We start from the raw sequence: 20,420 nt of genomic DNA, 5'->3' as shown, positions 1-20,420 counted from the left end.
TGACTCGTACAGTAGGGCTCTCCCTTGGATCATGAGCCAGTGTTCTCCTTGTTTTTGAGCTTCTTGGATTTTAAGAAATCTCTTGAATTTTTGCGAATGATTTTTTTTCGGCCACCTGTACCCTCTACCTTTATCAGTTATTCTGCATCTCAAGCATATGTTTTATCCATTAAAGGCATCTATTTGCTGCACTGACACATTTATCCAGCTAATACAGCTCACATTTTGAAATGGTATCTATTCTACCCATTACATGGCTCCAGAGGTAATTGAATCGGTCTAGTTAAGTGGCCTGCTCATAATTACATTACATTACATTACATTACAGGCATTTAGCAGACGCTCTTATCCAGAGCGACTTACACAACTTTTACATAGCATTTTACATTGTATCCATCTATACAGCTGGATATATACTGAAGCAATTACGGTTAAGTACCTTGCTCAAGGGTACAACGGCTGTGTCCTTACCCGGGAATCGAACCTGCGACCTTTCGGTTACAAGCCCAGTTCCTTACCCACTGTGCTACACTCCGTCCATAATACACTAAGGAAGTGGCCTGTCTTGGAATCAAACTCGCAAGTTCTGGGTCTCAAACCCTAATCCTGAGCCACTAGTACACAAGTTTTTTATTTATTTATTTTTTTTAAAACTACTGCAGTTCTTTGTCTGCGCAGACAGGCTAAGCCGTCACACAGTGCTCAGCGTACACGTTCTCAAGCAGAGGAACAAACCCTTCCTGTTTCCCAGAAAACCTTTTAGGGTAATGGACTCATCCCCATAAGCAGATGACATCTAATATTGTGCCCCCCGTTGTCACACCGGTGCCCCCCCCCCCCCATAAAGCTGGCCACTGATTGGTCGGCGGGAGGCTGAAAGATTGTGAGAAGCGGGGGTCAAACAAAGCGAGATTTTGAAACTGGGGCACGCATTAGTGGGAGCCAAAGGAGGATTTAGCGTAAGGTGGAGGTAAGCCCTGTATTTCTGGCTAATGCCCGGGTCTGCAACTCAGCACGGAGCAGAGAAGATAGGACCGGGCGATGTTCACACCTGTTCACGTGTTTTAGAAAAAAATGCACAAGACAACTTTGACTAATGAGATTTTGTCGGTTTAATCCCAGGCTGGGACTGCACTAATTGAACTACTGGAAGGGTTTCCCCCCATCCTGTATGGGGACCTGTAATGTAGTTCTGAAGCTTCTTTCCATCAATTAGTCAATTGAATTCTCATCTGGAACTTACCCTTAATGGCAGGTAGAATTAAATGTGTGCCTGGGGATACGTTTGTGTCAACAACAAATATAAACAAAATTTCTCAATTATTTTAAACGAATTAATTTATTTTTGATACCTGCTTCTTAGATCTGAGAAGCCCCTCAATCTAAAATTAAAATCAACATTCAACTGATTAATTTGCACTGAATTTCGGATAAGTGAAATACTTAATCCTAATCAAGCTGAACGCTATGTGATATTGCCAAATTTGCTGGAGGAAGATTTAAACTTGAATCAAAGACCTTTTCATTCTTCCATGTATCAAATAATGCACTGGACTTAGAGGGGATTGTTGTCAAAGTGACATCCTCAGTATTAAATTACCAGCTCAAACAAAGCCAATTACTTTAGCTTATCTGGAGCAGAACCCCCCCATAACCCCCCCTCCCCCCCCCCCCCCCCCGCCCCCGCCCCCGCCCCCATGCACAGTGGACCTCCAGTGGGCTATCCGAGTCTGAAGCACTGTGCTCCAATCAGATCACGCACTCCTGTCAAAGCTCATTAGTGAAAATCAATCAGCAAATGGTGTCAGGGAACAAGAATTCAGTTTTCAATTGTGGTCCGGAAAGGCATTTGATTGACCTCTTGTTTTTTGGAAATGGAAAAATCTAATTATAGGTAGGATCGATCTGAACATTTGGCAATAAATAACATCGTCTTGTTTTCCAACAAGACAAATCACCATCGAACAGAAGGCTAGTTTTTAAATCAACCTTTATTTCAGCAAAACATTGGTAACACAAATGTTGAAATAATCTGTCACAGTTGGCTTGTTGTATCTACACACAATAAACTCTGTGTCCCTAATTTGCATCATCAATAATTTCCCTCCATTCAGTGACCAGCCTAAATGGCACACAAACAGACCTTACCCAGCCATTTAATCTATGTGATGCTATCCGGTGTTACACTTGAATCCACATAAAACATTAACAAAGCATTTCTACTTAAAGTGGAACCAACTCAGACCATATCTTCAGTAATGGCAGTGACCGTTATCCGTTCCTTTTGTACACCGCCAACCACGGACTCCCAGGTTCCATCGCGTTAAATCTCACGTTACTGAACTAAAGATATACTTCTCTACTACATTTCACGCTAACACTGTCTGTACTAAAAGAAAGTATCAGTCTTAGCAAGATGGTACTTAAGACATGTACTAGAGAGTGTACCAACACCTCTTGGAATGTTCCCAGCACTGCCGCAAGTCCTCTGTGAGCACCTGTTTAAAATGACCTTCAGATTTTAAGAGGATTGATTTGCTGGAAAGGGACTGCTGGCCATAGCCTAAGCTCAATCGATATGGACAGCTTTCTGCTTCTCACTTGGTTTTATTAAGCAAATGGCCAGCTCGTAATCCAGCCAGCACGACGCAGGGGTACTGGGCAGTGATTTAGGGACCCCCCTAAATTTTCTCCAGAAAGGATGCGAGCTATAGTGTGTGTGTGTGTGTGTGTGTGTGTGTATATTTTTGTGAAAGGAAAGCAAAACGAATCACCCTGCACGTATGCAGTGATGTATGAACCTTTGCATAGGACGTATGCAACGTACAAAATGTGCAGATCTGAGCTGAACATTACACAAGGTAGCCTAAGAAGCCTGGACAGCACAGGTATGTAAACAGTGAAGCTTTAACAGTCTTTTCGGGGGGGGGGGGGGGGGTGTTCATGCATCCAAAAGCTAGTGCTTCTTTTCCTTTAACCTATCTTTGATTTTCTGTGGTTCGTCAAACTGTATCAACCGCAAGATCTCTTTGTTGTCCATGACTCCCTGTATAAACTCCCCTTCTGCTATTTTGTCTGAAACGGGAAAGAAACAAACATCATTTAAATTATTCGCTCTTATACAGTAAAAAAAAAAAAAAAAAAGTTTGTGTCAATTTCTCTCTAACAGAGTTTATATCTAGAAGGTCTAAGAGGGACCTAATATACTCTATCAGAACATTTTTACTGTGTAGATGTGTAACCGTGAGCAATCTTTAGATGAAAAAGATCAAAGCAAAATGATCTGGCCCACGTGACCCCCGTTCGAGTTAATTGAGACACAAAAAACTAAACATTTCTTTGCACAGCAAATAATATGATGATCATTTAAAGGCTGCTATCACTGCCCATGCGTGCAAAAAGTAGATTGCTGAAGACAGTACACAATGAGAAATTATATTTTTATATACTGTAAGTGCACTCTATGACACTTAAGTTTATATAAATGCACTTAACGTTTCCATAATAATACTACAAGAATGTAGAACTATATGCACAAAGAGCGCATGTTCACAAAGAGCAACCGCGCTTACCGTTTTCATTTTTGCCGAAATATTTCCAGATTTTATCTGCCCTTTTATCTGGCGTGTTCTCGTCTTCAGGAAGGTTCTTTTGATCTTCACCGGATATCATGTTGAATATTGACTAGGTGGAACACAAAATAACAAAAGTTGTCATTTTCAGCGACTATAGCCTACGGTCACAAAATGAAAACGTGATTTTTAAAACGCGGCTAATCACAAGCAAGTTTGCAACGAGAAGTCCTCCTGTTTTCTTCACGCCACTCGGTTGAACAAATTACATCGAGTAAGATAATGACGTCATTTATTGAAGGAAACCGCAGTTGGCCTACTACAGCATTTGGACCGCTGGAAATTATTAGCCTATTCGAATACTGTCTACATTGGCATGCTTTTCCTTTGAAGATTATAGTTAACAAATATTATCAATCGTGTAGGCCTATTTGCGGGGTACTACACCTCGGCAGGCATATTGGGTTTCTTGTATTTAGGATTTCAGTTTTCAAACGGTAGGCTACATATTATTTCATCGTTTTAAAATAGAACACATTTGGAAGTCATTTCTTTTAGAAGTCAAGTTAAATTTGTCTAATGATCTAATTTTAATAATTTCCTGTTTGCTGTCTGTCAATTTCAGGCAGTTATTATTTGATCCCCAAAAATATTGTATTTATTTATCTGTCTAAAATTCTAATTGGAATTCCCATACAAGTATTGCACCCTGCGCGAGTTTTGCGCCGAATAGATAAACAAAAGCCGGTGCTGTTGCTCACAAGTGGGTCTGGAAGAACACTCGTTTCAAACGTAGCTCACCTTTACAATTTCTTGAATCTCGTTTTTGCTGATGGTGCCGTTTCCGTCCACGTCGTAGAGGGCGAACGCCCACTCCAGCTTCTGCAGGGTTTTCCCGGAGGTCGTGAGATGCAGCGCCACGATGTACTCCTTGAAGTCCAGCGTCCCGTCGCTGTTGGTGTCGAAGCTCCGGAATACGTGGTGCGCGTAAGCAGTGGGGTCGGCGTCCGGGAAAAAGCTGGCGTATATTCCCTCGAACTGCTCCCTGCTGATGCGACCGCTGGGGCATTCCTTCAGGAAGCTCTGGTACCACGCGCACAGCTCGTCCTCGCTGTACTTCGTGTTGAGCTTCAGGTCCTCCAACAGTTCCTTGGACAGCGCGCCGCTCTTGCTGTTGCCCATTTTTTTGTTTCGCTTGGCCTGGCAGTGAGAGTGAGTGTCGTCTCCACACAGTCGACAAGGACCCTGTTCCCTTAGGGCTCCCACAAAGGTGCTGGACTGGATTATGGATAACTCTTTTAAATCCAGACTGGCTTTCTTAAAGATTAAGGGGATCAGCACGTCACTCAAAGTTTGACATCTTTTCCGAGGGCATAGTGGGGAAGGGTCCAACAAGTGAGTCAGCTGGCAGCTCTTTTGAAAATTGGTGGGTATACCCCCAAAATCGCTTGTTTTTTTTTTGGGGGGGGGGGGGGTTAATTATTCTGGAGACTCTGCTCAACATATGTATTCAGTTTCTTATAACTTGATAAAGAAAACGAGCGTGTAGGCTTTATAGTCTGTGTTTCGCGGAGTCGGCTCCTGTGCAAGTCACTCTAAATAGCCTATGTATAGTTCTGGTGATTAAACTGAACGTTAAACACAGAGACATTTCCGCGGTCACTCTACGTGGACGTTGTGTGCAACTACGTGCACTCATCCGTTATTAATTACCGTTAAGCGCTCATTGACAAGACCAGGGGGTGTCCAATCTTACCATAAAAGGGACGATTTTTTTTATACCAGAAGATTATTCTTGTACTTGCCGGAAGCGGGATCCTAGGGGCTTCCACTAAGTGTGCTGTCCTGCGTTTAATAAGATCTGGAATGGCACAAGCTGCTGTGGGTCAGGAGTGCTATTGCGTTCCGTAAATTTAAAACTAATCCAAATGGAAACTTACAAAGGTAAGACGGAGGTGCTCATATTATCCACACAAAAAAAAGCCTGCACCCACACCGGCCCTTTCTGGGTAAGATTTAGAACCCCTGCTCTAAGCTCTGCCCCTAAAAAGAGCTGGGGGGGTGAGGGGGTGAGGGGTAGGGGTAGTTCATGATGCTTATTGATGTCCTGTGTTCAAAGCAGCTTAAAGAGTTAAACAGCCACTGTGTCACAGGCCAGGACCACTTCTAATGCGAAGAACATTGTCCAAATGATTTAACTAAATCCCCCTTCACCTGGGGGGGGTGGGGGGCTGGGAAGAAACATATTCCCTTTGTTTTTTTTGTTTTGTTTTTTGTTTGTTTGTTTTAAACATGACATTTACATTACTGTAATGTTTTTTCCCCCCTGAATAATAGGTCCTTTCTGAAATCTACAGGAAACCTTTGAAATGAATCAGAAGTCTGAGAATTACATTACATTACATTACAGGCATTTGGCAGACGCTCTTATCCAGAGCGACGTACAACAAAGTGTATAACCATAACCAGGAACAAGCATGACGAAAACCCTAGAGAGAAGTACCAGTCCAAGTGCAGGGAACAACCGCATAGTTCAACTTGGACCCTGAAGGTTAAATTGATTAACACTAACACAACGAGAACGGCAACAACGCAGTCTATGGAAAAAATACAAGCAGTAGTTAAGACAGTTAGTGCACCTAAACGAATTGAAACGTATCCTGTGAGCATGTGTACTGATAATAACTGGAAGATGTTTAATTTTTAATTTAAATTCAATTTTGCCCTTTATTCGTACTGGTTCTTAGTCTTGTTGAGATTAACAACTTGTTTGTGAGGGAGGCCTGTTCAAGACCATTACAGCCATAAATGGTGTAAAAAGACAGGAGAATTAAAAGTGGCACCGTATAAAAGCAATGGTACAAGTAAACAGAGGGATTATAAGTGTTTACACTTCTTGGTGACTATATGGAAGATTCTGCCTTTAAATTAATTCACAGAAATACGGCAGCCAAGACTAGATGTGTTCAGTAGTATGTTCTAGTGCCACAGAGCGCGGTAAGTAAAAGCGGTTTTTCCAGGTTCAGCGTGTGGGTGGGGGATTTTAAAAAGCACCTTCACGGAGAAAGAGTAGGGTTAATTACAGGAACTCTAAGTTAGGATGCAACTAAGGTAAGAGAGGAGTTTCTACATAACTGTCTTATAATAATAAAATTAAATTAAAAAAAAAAAAACAGATACCAGTGATGTAACCTGCCTATACCTAAGAAGGTCCAGAGCCTCCACGTATAAAAGATGCAATGGTGTCTGTGACTTGGCACTGATACGATTTAGGCCAATCTAATGCTTACTGTTGTTAATCCAACACTACAGCCAGTGTGGCACTCAGTCCTTGTATACACCCTTGCCTACCCTGTACTCGGTCTTACTAAGGCCATATGATCTCTTGCCAGCCTTATCCTCTTTCTTGTCAATCTCGTACTCAATCTTATCAATCCTGTATCCAGCCCTGCCCATCCTGTGCCCTTGTCAAATTTGCTTGGCTTGGCATGAAGGAGCCAGGCCATGTACAAATTAGGCATTTGGGCATCAGGGCCATAAAATTATATATTTATTTATTCACTTAAAAAGAGAGGAAGCAGAAGCTCAAATAATTTATGTGAAATCAGTGAAAAGTGGGGAAATGCAATACTTGAGCTGTGTACAGAAATCTGTTCTTCAGGTCTACTGCATACATAGAAGCTCTTTTAACACAGAAACGGTTCCATACCCATCCATCATCAACCAATTCTGGTGTGGGATCACAGGAGGAGCGGACGAATTCTACCGTGAATCATAAAACTACAATGAATATTAAAACAAAATTATCTCTTAGTTAACATGAGTTTACATATTCACTCATACGCAAGCTAACTGATGATCTATAATAATAATTTTTAAAAACGCTGGAAATAAATGTGAATGTTAAGAAAATACGCCTGCGCAAGTTGTTGATTTTAGTTGTGTGTCTGGGAAGTGTACTTATGTAAATCAGCACAGCAGCCAACTGCATGTTTAAAGATTGCGAGCGCAAAATTCATCTCGTGCACGTGGTGTTCAGCACTATGGACAGCGCAACTCAAACGAAAAGACAACTCCACTGAATTGTAAGCTGTATCGTAGTAAACCAAAAGCAATGGTGTACCACAAGGGATACGAATGGTTTATTTCACGAGAGATGTTCCAGTTGCCCAACAAATAAATAATAATGCATTAGAATGCATTATCACTGTTGACGGCAACAATATTATACGTATCTACTTATAGCCAAAATTATAGTATCCAAGTCAATGTTTTCATCAAACGAACAACCTTTTTCGTAACCGCGTCTGCAGTCAGCTTCGAGGCTATTTATATCATATTTATTTGTGTATTTGTTTACTATCTTAACTTTGAATTTATTATAATAGGTTTATTAAAATCCAAGAAAATAGTCTACACGTTTGAGTTTTTTTCTGACGTGATTTAATGTATGGATAAATCAACGATATATTCAGACTGTGCGGTGTAATCCTCCCTGTAAACTTGAATGTCATAAACCGGATTCAAGGACAATGTGGCGTGCAAACTGTTCCGTGCTGTAAGCAATGGCGAGAGTTTGTGCGGTTTCAGGTAATCTTAATCTCATCCTATCGGCTATCCATGGCGTTACATATCGTGGCAGCCTATCGCGAATGGGGTGCGTTAGAAAAAAAAGACAGTTCGTTGCTATTTTTCTTCTCTGATGTCAAGGGTTTCTTCCAGCAATAAATGCCCAGCTCACCAACAGGAAGGGAGGTCGGTGGACGTTTACAGATGTGACAGAGAACCGGCATTGATCTGTACAAGGCCACAAAATCAAGTCATCTGGCTAATTCTTGGAAGTTCAGAGGTAATCACGCACGTGCGTGTCTATTGTTTTCAAGTAGATGAGCGTGACCCGAGGCTAGTTCACCTAATCCACTGAGCCGCAGATTCTTGGGTTGCACTGAACTCTTGCGAGGTTAATCACTGACCAAATGGTCAACCCATTATTATGCTACATGATCTATATTTGTCTTCTCCTCTTCAGAGTAGGACAGAAGAAGTAACGGGAGACGAGCAAGGGTGCGTGGCACGTGCTCCTTAAAACGTGAATAAACAATTTAAGTAGAAATTGACTTGAAATCTTTACGACGGGTTTAAGGCTGGGCTAAATAATTTCAGGAACGGAACGCGACAGCTGGGATAGTTCTGTCGCTACATTTGGCCTAATACCGTGGATTGGAATTTTATTTGACTTCGCGTTGAAATTTTTTTTATTTAAAAACGTGTTTGATGTTCACAAACTCGTCACGAACCAGCCCAGCACTGCATTACATTTACGTGTAATTGCCTATATGCAGCCTGTGTTCCTTTAAACACGTGGGTTACCGCGCACCCCCCAATATCCCTTATCCCTTTTCCTTTAGGTTTACCTGTAATACAGCTTGGAAAATCCGTGGCTCGTTATGTCGCACGTATGAGAAATAGAGAGGCATAAACTGGAAGTATTAAGAATTTACACAAAAATGTCTAGACAAAAATCTATAATACGATATAGTACTGCACTACACATATCAAAACAAGAATATATAATGCAATATATACACACACTGTACTACAATATTCACGAAAAATAACTGTTAGTGAAAACTGAAAGCACATCTGCAATGTTTTCTTAAGAGAACAGACTTTCAAAAACAAACAGGACAACATTCCTTCTGAAAGATATTCACATTGTATTATTTAAATAATACCTTGCTTTATTTTATAATCAAGCATTCCCAGATTTTAGATACCTTCCAGTGACAAATTCAAAACAATGTGGTTTGTACTCTGCTCATGTAAGGTGGATTAGTTGTAAAACCAAAACGATAAAAAAAAATAATTCCAGTTATCCTCCTGCAACATCCATCTAAATCCCACACTCTTACGTGTGTAAGTCCTTTTCTCAGGACTTAACCAAGCTTACAATTATAAACAATGTTCCTCTCTTGTAATGCACTAACTTGCAGATAGCTGTTGCATAAAAAAAAAACTCTTGTTATTCAAGCACACAGCTTAACCAGTGCTTCAGCTAAAGTGCTGATACATTTGTCCAAATGACAATGCTTTGTTGCATAAATGGCCATTTAAGGTTTCACGATGGTTCAAGAACAGCATGCACCTGTTCCAGTCTAATGTCTAAAGCCCTGTAGAGGGAGGCCATTGCTTCCAGCATTCACATTCTGTAAACCGTAATGATGACAGCATTTTAATTGTTTCATTTCGAATATGGCATGGAATCAGTTGCGCCACAATGATAACTGCATAAGTCCTACTTCAAAAGTAACTGGCGCAACAGATTAAAACAGAGGGGAAAAGTACCAGCAAATAATTGATTGACAGGTGTGCAATGAGTGGTGGCCCATTGATTAGGCTTTATAGTCATCATCAGTGTCGGCCAGGTCTTAACAAAAGGCATCTGTTGGCCCTGGGGTCTGTGTATGGGGTTATAACCTTACTGTACAGGATGTCTGTGTATAGGGGTTATAACCTTACTGTACAGGATGTCTGTGTATGGGGTTATAACCTTACTGTACAGGATGTCTGTGTATAGGGGTTATAACCTTACTGTACAGGATGTCTGTGTATAGGGGTTATAACCTTACTGTACAGGATGTCTGTGTATGGGGTTATAACCTTACTGTACAGGATGTCTGTGTATGGGGTTATAACCTTACTGTCCAGGATGTCTGTGTATGGGGTTATAACCTTACTGTACAGGATGTCTGTGTATGGGGTTATAACCTTACTGTACAGGATGTCTGTGTGTGGGGTTATAACCTTACTGTACAGGATGTCTGTGTATAGGGGTTATAACCTTACTGTACAGGATGTCTGTGTGTGGGGTTATAACCTTACTGTACAGGATGTCTGTGTATAGGGGTTATAACCTTACTGTACAGGATGTCTGTGTGTGGGGTTATAACCTTACTGTACAGGATGTCTGTGTGTGGGGTTATAACCTTACTGTACAGGATGTCTGTGTATAGGGGTTATAACCTTACTGTACAGGATGTCTGTGTACAGGGGTTATAACCTTACTGTACAGGATGTCTGTGTATAGGGGTTATAACCTTACTGTACAGGATGTCTGTGTATAGGGGTTATAACCTTACTGTACAGGATGTCTGTGTATGGGGTTATAACCTTACTGTCCAGGATGTCTGTGTATAGGGGTTATAACCTTACTGTACAGGATGTCTGTGTGTGGGGTTATAACCTTACTGTACAGGATGTCTGTGTGTGGGGTTATAACCTTACTGTACAGGATGTCTGTGTATAGGGGTTATAACCTTACTGTACAGGATGTCTGTGTATAGGGGTTATAACCTTACTGTACAGGATGTCTGTGTGTGGGGTTATAACCTTACTGTACAGGATGTCTGTGTGTGGGGTTATAACCTTACTGTACAGGATGTCTGTGTATAGGGGTTATAACCTTACTGTACAGGATGTCTGTGTGTGGGGTTATAACCTTACTGTACAGGATGTCTGTGTGTGGGGTTATAACCTTACTGTACAGGATGTCTGTGTATAGGGGTTATAACCTTACTGTACAGGATGTCTGTGTACAGGGGTTATAACCTTACTGTACAGGATGTCTGTGTATAGGGGTTATAACCTTACTGTACAGGATGTCTGTGTACAGGGGTTATAACCTTACTGTACAGGATGTCTGTGTGTGGGGTTATAACCTTACTGTACAGGATGTCTGTGTGCGGGGTTATAACCTTACTGTACAGGATGTCTGTGTGCGGGGTTATAACCTTACTGTACAGGATGTCTGTGTATGGGGTTATAACCTTACTGTACAGGATGTCTGTGTATAGGGGTTATAACCTTACTGTACAGGTTGTCTGTGTATGGGGTTATAACCTTACTGTACAGGATGTCTGTGTGTGGGGTTATAACCTTACTGTACAGGATGTCTGTGTATGGGGTTATAACCTTACTGTACAGGATGTCTGTGTGTGGGGTTATAACCTTACTGTACAGGATGTCTGTGTGCGGGGTTATAACCTTACTGTACAGGATGTTTGTGTATGGGGTTATAACCTTACTGTACAGGATGTCTGTGTATAGGGGTTATAACCTTACTGTACGGGATGTCTGTGTGTGGGGTTATAACCTTACTGTACAGGATGTCTGTGCATAGGGGTTATAACCTTACTGTACAGGATGCTCAACCTCTCATCGGTCCAGATGGCAAAGGGATTGTAGCCCTGATTGCTTTACTGTGTGATTGCTGGTTTTTCCGTTCAGTCTTCAGAACAATCAATCAAAGCTCTGTCATCACACTGGAAGTGTGAAGCTGTGGATGAATGATATGTATCAGCGCTGTTTTGTTTTTTTTTGTTTTTTTTTAGGGTGCTCAAAGGTCATTTTACAGGAAGTGTTAAACCCAGAGTGTTCATGTTAGGCCACGCCTGTTTATAAAAACCAGAACAGGTGGTCGTGCCTCAAAAGGAACATCCTGTGAAATGTAAAAACGATTTTTTTTCCCCTTCTGGATTTAATATGGAAGTTTCCTGACAATAAAATTCCAACAAAAAAAAAAAATTAATTTCCACTTCCATTTAAATGTATTATAAACATGACTTGGATTATGGATTATAATGATTGCCTGCTGCTACCGACTAGGGATATAATCTTGTATAGGGGTTCCTGAGTGGTGCAACCAGCTACTTGTACACGCACAGATACTGTATAGCTATTCCTGTACTTTCTTTATTTTGCACTTCATAAATGTACATGTAATTTCTTAAGTTTCAGTTAAGATATGAAGATGCACAGTTTAACAAAGCATAATTATTGTATTTGCATAGCAAAGAAGAATAATAAAAGTATTTTTTATTTGATACATCCATTGTGAATAGCATGCGTGCACACACACTCACTCGAACACATACTCCAGGAGTGTGAAAATTTATAATCACTTATCTGTATTTGTATTGCATAATACTGGCTATCTGAAATGGATTCATCCAAACACAACTTCATGGCACAGTAGGCCTATCAACTATTGTGTATAAATTTCTAGAGCTGTCCGTTTTGCTGGAAGACATACATGACACATTCACGTATCTGTCAGCAAAATGGACAGCTCCACTGGCTATAGCCTGGCCATAGCATTTTAAACGTTTTTATTATTTATTAATTTATTAATCTGAGGATATACGCCACAGCTATATATCCCACAGCTATTAAAATCTTGTATAAGTAGCTGTAGTGTTGCCCAGCAGCTATTTTTTCAGTTCAAGTTTCTGTGCTAGTCTTTACAGGTTATTGTGTTGCAAAAGAAATTTTGGACAATCTAAATCTCACCTTGCAGCTAGTGATGATGATGATGATGTCATTCATTTAAGGTCTCTGCTGACAGGGAGAAGGTTGAATATCTTAGCTCTGCATGCACTTTACAGTAGTTTTACTCTGCTATTTTCTCCGGTTTAAATTATGGAAGCATCCATAAACAGACACAATATTATATAAAATGGCTTTTGCGATGACCTGACACTTCAGCAGTATGGTTATTCTGTTAGTCCCATCAGGATTATATTCACACAGTGATTCCACCTTCCTCAATAACCAGCTTGAGTATCTAGAATATTCAATTCCAGGCCAGATGCATCAATCCTTCATGCAAACAGCTCAGTTTGTTTTCACGCGAAAACAATGTTTTATTAAAAACATGACTAAGGTGCTTAGCCGTGGCTTTGCATCTGATATTAATTTATAATTTTACATTGCCACAGCAGGAGGAGAAAGGATGTATATATAAATTCTTATCATCTGAGTTTGAAGCCGTGGGTCTAGGGCAGCAAACCCTCTTCCATTGAAATGTGAAAATGTGTACACTGTTGAGAGAAAATTTTCACTGCAAATGTCACTTTCCCTGTGGGTCAAAAGCTTCCCGGAAAACACTGAAATATTATAGAGTACATACAGATTTCATTTTCTGTTTTATACGCAATGATGTACAAACTATTTTGGATTGATACACACACACACACACACACAAACTATCTTTAGAAATATATATTATATATATTATTTTCTAAAGGATTTCCTGCCTTGTTAGATATTGTATCAGCTACATTTTATGATGGAAATGATAAGTAAATAAGCCAAGACAGGATCTGTTTTCTCTGAACATCTGTCTTCCCCAAAGCACATTACCCAAAGCACATTCACTTTTACAGAAGGCAGCATAGCATAACCCACAATACTGAAAATTCACCCCGCAATGACTTCTGCATTACATTTGCTTAAAAAAGGGGTGAGACACAGAGGCTTGAGGGAGAGAGAGAGAGAGATAGTGGCATGGAGGAGTATGAGTGGTGAGTAAGGGGAGATAGAAAGGGAGGGTGAGAGAGGGAGGGAGAGAGAGAGTGGCATGGAGGAGTTTGAGTGAGGGAAGATAGAAAGGGAGGGTGAGAGGGAGATAGGGAGAGAAAGAGATAGAGAGTGAGAGGAGGTGGGGAAACAGGAGAGAGACCAAAGGAAGGAAAACTCAGAGGTAAAGTGAGAGAGTGAGAGAGAGAGAGAGAGAGAAAGAGAGAGAGAGGAGGTGGGGAAAGAACGGAAAACTCAGAGGTAGAGTAAGAGAGTGGGCAGTGAAGGCAAGAGCAGCTGTGCATTCGGTGGACAGATGAGGGGTCTGGGAGAGAGGTTCACAGCCTGCCACACTGCACTGCCAGGGAAGGGAGAGGGAAAGCACGGAAAACAGCCCGCGATCATGCGCCACTGAGGAGGCCGGCGGACCCGCCTCCCGCCCGCCCCGGCCATGAAGATCGCCCGGCAGCGCAGGGCCTACCTGGCCCTCGCCCTCAACATGGTGGCGCTGACGTTCGCCGTGTCCGCGGTGAGCACCAGCTACTGGTGCGAGGGCACGCGGAAGGTGGTGAAGCCCTTCTGCGCGGGCCCCGTCACGGTGAAGCAGACCTACTGCATCCGCTTCAACAGCTCCAACCTCAACGACAGCCGGCTGGTGCAGTACATCTGGGAGACGGGCGAGGACAAGTTCATCATGCGCAAGTTCCACACGGGCATCTGGGTGTCCTGCGAGCAGAGCGTGAACATGATCGGTGAGAGGCGCCCCCACATTACCGGCGCACCCATCCCCCCCCGCCCCCCACACACACACACGCACACACATGCACACACGCACACACACATGCACACACACACGCACGCATGCAGGCACACACGCACACACACACACACACACACACGCACGCACACGCACGCATGCAGGCACACACACACGCACACACACATGCACACACACACGCACGCATGCAGGCACACACACACACACACACACACACAAAATCTTTCTTCCACCAGCCTCTCTCATGCCACTGATATTCTTTCTTATGGGCTAATTATCAGTTTTCTGGAAAAAAGAACAGTCATTATATAACCTTACAGTGAGACTAAACACTTTTTACCTGGAAATGTGTTTTGTGATTTAAAAAAAAGGTTTTTGGGGGAGGTGGGGAGGGGGAGGTGGGGGCTCATTCTCAAATACTGTAATTACGATAATGAACCCATTAGACTCCTCCTGTGCAAATTGACCACCAAACATCTTCACAGTCTCAAGGAACCATCGTACACAGCGCTGAGTGCTCTATACATACTGAGTACTAGATACATACTACTCATAGATTAAATATAAACTAAATACAAAACAGCATTTCTTTATTAATTTGTGTAAAAATGTGCGTGTTAATTTGTAAATTTATTTTTTCTCATTATTTTTCTGAAAATAATTTAGTACTTCCACTTATAAGACAAAATGTTGTATTAACTATTTCCACTTATATGACAAAAGATGCTTAAATTTTTTCTCCTTTCAGGATTTACCTGTCGGAATTTTTTAGAGATTGCACCTGCGCATGAAAGAGGTGGGTACAGCTGAAGTTTTATTATTATTATTATTATTATTATTATTATTATTATTTAGGAGAGCACAGTACTCTGCTCATACAGCCTGGCCAAGCTGTACGAGATTCCACGTCCTCCTTGACCTCGATCTCGAGGAGGGATTGTAGGCTGGGCGTAGCACAGTTCAAAAGGCTAAAGGTTATTATTGTTCCCCCGCCCCCCCAGGGGTCCTGTGGTTGTGCATCGTGGCGGAATGCCTGTACATCAGCCTGCTCTCCATGGGCGGGGTCCTCATGTGTGCCGAAATGTGCTGCCGCTGTGACCTCATGAACGGACTCAAGATGAACGCCTTCGCCGCGGTATTCACCGCCCTGTCCGGTAATGCCACGATGTTCACCGCTGTCACCCTGGCAACGCACTGTGCGCTTAGCAACACCGCTTCACTCTCCTAGCTGTGACTTACTGCTTCTTCTGATAGCTAGCCCAAAGTCTCGTTTGTGAGTTACGTCTGCTACTTTGTTGATCTCGTTTGTTCATAGTTTGGAATTAATTTTATATTTATGAGTTAATATTTTATTGGAAAGAGGCTGCTGGATGGCTTGTTGGTCCATACTCTCCAAATTTCACAGTGGGGTTTGTGCATGTACACCACGTGGCTGTGGTTGCAGAAGATCGGCCATTCCAAATTGGGGTAGGAATCAGATAAACTCAGCCCCGGAAAAGTACAAAAATAAATTAAAAAAAACATTTTATTGTGAACATCAAAACTATCTAATTATGGTAGAACAGCACCAAGAAAGCAAAGATCTGAAAAACCTCTAAGCACCTTGGGTAATTGGCGGTGACCGCAGAAGCCTTGTAGGCTCCCTAGCGCTGGCTCTGATTCTGATGCTCTGATTCTGATGTTCTGATGCTTTGATTCTGATGCTCTGATGCTCCAATTGTGATGCTCCGATGCCCTGATTCTGATGCTCTGATGTTCTGATGCCCTGATTCTGATGCTCTGATGTTCTGATGCCGATGCTCTGATTCCGGTGCTCTGATGCTGCAGGCCTGTTGGGGATGGTAGCGCACATGATGTTCACCACGATCTTCCAGCTGAGCGTGAGTCTGGGCCCGGAAGACTGGAGGCCGAAGACCTGGGACTACAGCTGGTCCTACCTGTGAGTGTTCCTGGACCTCGTTGTAAATCAGCTGTTTTGTGTTTATTCAGCTGGTTCGTGTCTTCACTTCCAGGTTTTCTAGGTTTTGAGTCAGAAGTGGAACTTCATTGTCCAGTTTGAAATTGACACTTTTTTTTATTTATTAAACTTTTATACTGTTGTATTTATTCTGAGAACCCAGAACCGAGGACAAAATAAAGATATTCCACCTGAGGACATCGCCCTCTCTCTCACTCTCTCTCTCTCTCTTCCTCACTCTATCACTCTCACACTCTCTCTCACTCCCTTTCTCTCACTCTCTCTCTCTCTTTCTCTCTCTCTCTCTCTCCCTCTCTCCCTCACTCTATCACTCTCACACTCTCTCTCACTCCCTTTCTCTCACTCTCTCTCTTTCTCTCTCTTTCTCTCTCTCTCTCTCCCTCACTCTATCACTCTCACTCTCTCTCTCTCTCTTTCTCTCTCTCTCTCCTCTCAGCTTGGCGTGGAGCTCGTTCGCCGCCTGCATGGCCTCCGCGGTGACGACGCTCAACCGCTACACGAAGACGATCATCGAGTTCCGGCGCAAGCGGCGGGTCCTGGAGAAGCACCTGAGGCTGGAGGAGAAGCTGCTGGAGCTCCGCTCCCCGGCGCAGCTGTGGGACGTGTACATAAGCACCGCCCCGGCCGCCACCGGGGACCTTCTGGAGCCTTCCGGCAAGCCGCCAGGAGACTCCGTCGTCCTGGAGGTCGGGGATAAGCCAGATGTTCCCGAGACTCGGCCTGAGGAACACTGCTGATCGCCGCCTCCCCAGAATTTTGACTCATTGACCCTCTTTTCCGAAACTGATCAGTGTCAGTACTGCATTGCAGTAGCTGGGATTCGTTTTTTGCTTTGCATGGTCTTAACGTGAAGGTGACCCATGATGAACCAGTTTAACAAGGAAACTCCTTTAATCTGATGTGCTGATCTTCACCATAGGAAATTCTTTCCCTGCTGACATTCATGCTTTTGAATCTGAAAACTTGCAGGCCTGATATTTGATATAGCCAACTAGAAACAATTTTGGGTACGTTGCCTCACACAGACTTCAAAGGTACTGTACTTGCACCTGTGCCTTTATACCTGTCTGCCCCATCTCTAAACTGGCCTACAGCAATCAAGCGTTCATCCTCAGTACATAAGGGTACAGAGGGGGTTGCCTTGGAAGACAAGCTTATTATGTTTCTCTGCAATACTGTAAATGCAGTTACACCTACACATCATATAGGCTAATAGGCTAGGCCTCTGTCATTAGACTTCTGGCTTCTATAGTTTCCAGTGTTTAGGTCTAGCTTTTAGCTTGTAGTTAGACAACCTGGTGTATTCCCAAGCTTTCTCAGCACATTAATTGTAACATGGAACATTCCAAACTAAAAAGTAAGACAGGAGGAAATAGTGTATTCACGAATTTCCATACGGCTACAAAATGCAATATAACAGTACCTAAGAGAGTAATATGAAACAGGTCATATTTACGGAGAGGTAGAGTAAAACCGGGGCTACTGATTACGTAATGTGATTTTGATCCGCGATAGACAAAACTGCGGCCAAAACAGTGCTCAGATTCAGCAGTGTACACTTACTGTAGAAAAGAAGCTTTGAGAGCATTACGGCAAAGTAAAAATGCAAGTTAATAACAAAGGGATTAATTTAAATACTTCATCCTTGCAAGTATTATGAATATGACAAGGTAATACACAGGAAACAGTAAATTACTTTTTTTTATTTATTAAGACTTAACATTTGCATTTATCAGAAAAAAAAATACATTATCATGAAAAGAATGCCAGTTGTCACATAATTTGCGAAATAACTGTAAACATTAACAATGCTGATTATGATGCATCAGGGAAACAGTAGAATTGACAATTTAGTGATTTAGCAGATGATTTTAGCCGATGCATCTTAGAAAGGTGCGGTGAAATCAAATATGTATTGGTAGACCATATCATTTAACCCTGCTCATTTTTATATAATTAAGTGAGAATCTGAGTTTGTTGTGCAGTCAATGTAACGATTAATCTTTACATTTTAAAACCAAGGTCCGTTCCTACTTTTAATCACAATAGGTCAGCTAACCTACCAGGAACTTAGATCCACTGAACAGCCATCAATATTTTTTATTAGATTTTTATTTGGCATATAAAAAAGAGACCTACTGCTATTCTTGAAAATAAAGAATAAAATAACATGCACATATTGCTAATGAACAATTTTGTCTTTATATTCAGACTTGGGGTTTTCTGTTATATATTTCTTAATATACCAACAAGATATACGCGCCTTCAGGTTTTCTTCCACGACAAAGTCCAAGGCACTCTGAGAGAGCAAGAGAGAGAGAGAGAGATACTTTTAGCTCCCTTTAATTAACAATAAGAAAAAAAAGCTACCCATAAATCACCAGCATTGACACATGACCAAAACAAAAACCCAAAAACACACACACCAAAAGAGTTACTTCAAATAGGATGATATTCTTTCCTAAAGAGAAATGTGGAAGTGCGACGAATTACTATAGCCGTGCAGTGTGCAACTATTGGTGCGGTTACAAAGATCAAGTGTAAAGGGTTGTCAATACAACTGTCGACATGCGTCATATCACGTAGGCTACTTAGTGAACAGTTCTAAAGTTATTAATTTTTTTGTATAGCAGATTTACGTCACCTTAGCTAATAGCGCTGCGACACCATTACCCCTGAATCGGACAGGAACGTTTGTTGTCAACAAATGTACTTCTCTGTCCCCCGTGAATTCATATCTCAGCACAGCTGTCTCCAGATCTCCTGCTGGGAAATGGACGCTTATTTTAACTAGACCTTAGGGCAAAAAAACATTTCGTATCTAGAGTTTCAAATTTACATTGACATTAAAGCATGATATCACGGATCAATGCCCCGTATTCTCGAATTGACACCAAATTCCAGAGCAAATTGGTTTCAAAATGAGCCAAGAAAAATCTCGCGTGTGCTGTCCTTACCATCGTTACCCAGGCTAAGTGTGAAGCACTTCCGATGTCTATCGTGTTCAATCTTAGAGTTGCCTGCAAGACTTGTGATGCTCAATGAAGTCTTTGCCGTTTTGAAATTGCACACGAGAAAATGTTTTTGTCTGAATGCATTTGAATGGGAGCACAATAACCGTAACGCCATGTTTGCAACAAGGGGCTAACCAGCTAGCTGCTGTTGTTATGTAATTCCGATTGTTAGGCTACTGCTTTGTACATTCTGTACTGTTGCAAAGATGGTGGATGAAAGAACAAGACGCACATATTACAGTGCAAGTCAATGGCGAACGTTCTCTGTAAACTAAAATGTATTCATATTATAAACCGCTGGTAACATTAATGGTTCTATGGAACATGATTCTAGTCAGCCAGTATGCCTATCTGTAGGTTGTTAAAGGAAATGTAACAGCTTGAACAAATTCATTTCGTTATTCAATCTGGTAGGCCTAATGTACTTTTGTAGAAAAATGTCGACTAGAGGCTACTTCATACGTAGCCTATGGACGAGGAAACGCCTTATAGGAATGGATAGTGATGGTGTCACAGTGACCGCCTAGGTGTTAGCCTACTTATAAAATACCTTACTTACGACGAGTGTCACTTGTCGTTCTAACCAGAATAATTATTTTCTGCATAATGTTGTATTTCTCGCGGGCAGAAAATGCAGGTAGGTGGCTCTCTCCACATACGCAACCTCTGACTGCCGCGTAATCTTATTTTTTCTACAGTCTATGGGGTAGATGTTTAATTTT

General features: G+C 41.9%; 3 protein-coding genes and 1 long non-coding RNA gene across 4 annotated transcripts; 2 read left to right on the top strand and 2 right to left on the bottom strand.

Moving 5' to 3' along the window:
- Positions 1-1,973: 1,973 nt before the first annotated feature.
- On the bottom strand, positions 1,974-4,788 carry rcvrna (recoverin a). Its single transcript, XM_035397436.1, has 3 exons — positions 4,374-4,788; positions 3,573-3,684; positions 1,974-3,075 (listed from the first exon to the last, which is right to left on the bottom strand). The coding sequence occupies exons 1-3, from the start codon at positions 4,752-4,754 to the stop codon at positions 2,957-2,959; spliced, it is 612 nt and encodes a 203-aa protein (XP_035253327.1). The 5' UTR covers positions 4,755-4,788; the 3' UTR covers positions 1,974-2,956.
- LOC118216343 lies at positions 3,070-5,216 on the top strand. Its single transcript, XR_004762998.1, has 2 exons — positions 3,070-4,069; positions 4,432-5,216. It is a non-coding gene; the product is annotated as an uncharacterized LOC118216343 (long non-coding RNA).
- An 8,865-nt stretch (positions 5,217-14,081) lies between these two features.
- LOC118216140 (germ cell-specific gene 1-like protein) lies at positions 14,082-18,383 on the top strand. Its single transcript, XM_035397172.1, has 5 exons — positions 14,082-14,680; positions 15,455-15,502; positions 15,708-15,860; positions 16,534-16,645; positions 17,121-18,383. The coding sequence occupies exons 1-5, from the start codon at positions 14,380-14,382 to the stop codon at positions 17,419-17,421; spliced, it is 915 nt and encodes a 304-aa protein (XP_035253063.1). The 5' UTR covers positions 14,082-14,379; the 3' UTR covers positions 17,422-18,383.
- On the bottom strand, positions 18,372-20,334 carry LOC118216142 (protein NATD1-like). Its single transcript, XM_035397173.1, has 3 exons — positions 19,642-20,334; positions 19,329-19,450; positions 18,372-18,983 (listed from the first exon to the last, which is right to left on the bottom strand). The coding sequence occupies exons 1-3, from the start codon at positions 19,811-19,813 to the stop codon at positions 18,867-18,869; spliced, it is 411 nt and encodes a 136-aa protein (XP_035253064.1). The 5' UTR covers positions 19,814-20,334; the 3' UTR covers positions 18,372-18,866.
- Between the last annotated feature and the right edge of the window lie 86 nt (positions 20,335-20,420).

Source organism: Anguilla anguilla, chromosome 17 (genome assembly GCF_013347855.1).
Source record: "Anguilla anguilla isolate fAngAng1 chromosome 17, fAngAng1.pri, whole genome shotgun sequence".
In the NCBI taxonomy this organism is placed as follows: Eukaryota; Metazoa; Chordata; class Actinopteri; order Anguilliformes; family Anguillidae; genus Anguilla; species Anguilla anguilla.
Note: the sequence above shows the minus strand (reverse complement) of the source record. Positions and strands in the feature narration are given on the sequence as shown.